The sequence below is a fragment of the Myotis davidii genome, unplaced genomic scaffold (genome assembly GCF_000327345.1).
Source record: "Myotis davidii unplaced genomic scaffold, ASM32734v1 scaffold651, whole genome shotgun sequence".
NCBI classification, from domain to species: Eukaryota; Metazoa; Chordata; class Mammalia; order Chiroptera; family Vespertilionidae; genus Myotis; species Myotis davidii.
The window spans coordinates 1765918-1767455 of record NW_006283994.1 but is presented as its reverse complement, the minus strand read 5'-3'; the positions used below and the strand labels follow the sequence as shown (position 1 = coordinate 1767455).

The window sequence follows — 1538 nt, the reverse complement described above, 5'->3', positions numbered from 1 at the left end:
GGGGGGGGGGGGGGGGGTGGCTGCCTCCCTCTCAATCAATCAATCAATTTTTTCTGCACCTTCTTTCACAGAGATGGCTCCCTGTGACCCCCAAGTTAGAGTCCTCAGTTCACACAACCTGCAGAGCCTAGAGAGCTGTCTGGGAGCCCCAGTTCCAAATTCCCAGGGCAGAGAATTCCATTGGCTCAGCCTGAGTGACGTGTTCCTCCTCAGTCCAATTGGCTGGGGCTGGAGGCGGGGTTACACAGAACTGACAAACCCCCTTTCAAAGGGGCCGGTCTTAGATCTAGAGGCCGTTCTCAGATAGGTGGGGTGCCTCTGCCTGCTGATTCTCGGGGAGCGGCGAGGCCCAGGAGGTTTCTACCCAGGAGGCCCAAAGCAGCCTCTTGCCCTTCCTGATGCTGGGTTGAGGGGTGCACAGCTGTGGCCCCGCTAATCTCAGCCTCACAGATGCGGGACTCGGGGTTGAGTCTCCATGGCAACCCCTCCCTCCGGTTCCAGATTGCACATTCTGCCCGAGGGTTCCCTGAGGATCCAGCCAGTCCTTGCCCAGGACTCTGGCCACTACCTCTGCCTGGCGTCCAACTCTGCAGGCTCCGATCGCCAGGCCCGTGACCTCCGCGTCTTCGGTAGGTGGGCAGGGGAAGGTGTGTTCCTTGCCTTCAGCATCCACCCCGTGATTGGACCGGGTCCTGCTTAGTGTCTGGGTCATTCTAGCATCAGCAGCCAACAGCAATGGTCTCCAAATTTTTTTGACCACGAAGCTCATTAGTAAAATATGCTCAAAAGATGGATTTTTATACATGTTACATACACTCACTATTATGCTATTATTTTTATTTATTTCAGAGAGGAAGGGAAAGGGAGAGAGAGAGAGAAATATCAGTGATGAGAGGGAATCATTGATCGGCTGCCTCCTGCATGCCCCACAGTGGGGATCAAGCCCGCAACCTGGGCACGTGCGCTTGACCAGGAATCGAACCGTGATCTCCTGGTTCATAGGCCGACGCTCAACCACTGAGCCACTGGGCTATGCTATTATGTTGAGCAAGTGATAAAACACACAAGATATAAAACATTTGCAAGGATAAGACTCAGAATCGCTGAACCGGGCGCTCTGGCCTGCTTTCCCACTCCAATCCGTCCCCTTGGAGGCCGTGTGCGGGCCCCAGCCTGGGCCAGGCTGGTGGGGGCTGTCACAGCCTGGAGGTCTCTTCCAGGACAGGCAGTTAGGGGTCGCCAGCCTCTGGGGTGAGCAAAGGCCCATCACCCAAACTTTGGGAGCCCATGGGAGTTCCCCAAGGGGCTTTCCTCCCGCCTACTCTCCCTGCTTCCTGGGGGGTTGAAGTGGTGGGGTCCCCGGGCCTCCCCCATCCCGCACACAGTCTCCTGACACTGCTCTCTCCCCAGAGCCTCCCGCCATCGCCCCCAGCCCCTCCAACCTGACCCTGACAGCCCACACCCCCGCCTCGCTGCCCTGCGAGGCCAGGGGCTCCCCCAAGCCCCTCGTGGCCTGGTGGAAGGACGGACAGAAGCTG

At 58.1% G+C, this 1538-nt stretch overlaps 1 protein-coding gene across 1 annotated transcript in view; it reads left to right on the top strand.

The window, feature by feature from the left end:
• The window catches only part of LOC102764974 (hemicentin-2), a 17964-nt gene that overhangs the window by 7564 nt on the left and 8862 nt on the right, over nucleotides 1-1538 (top strand). The window contains exons 9-10 of the mRNA XM_015567755.1: nucleotides 502-629; nucleotides 1411-1534. Of these exons, the coding sequence (XP_015423241.1) occupies nucleotides 502-629; nucleotides 1411-1534 (252 nt within the window). The remainder of the gene's footprint in view (nucleotides 1-501; nucleotides 630-1410; nucleotides 1535-1538) is intronic.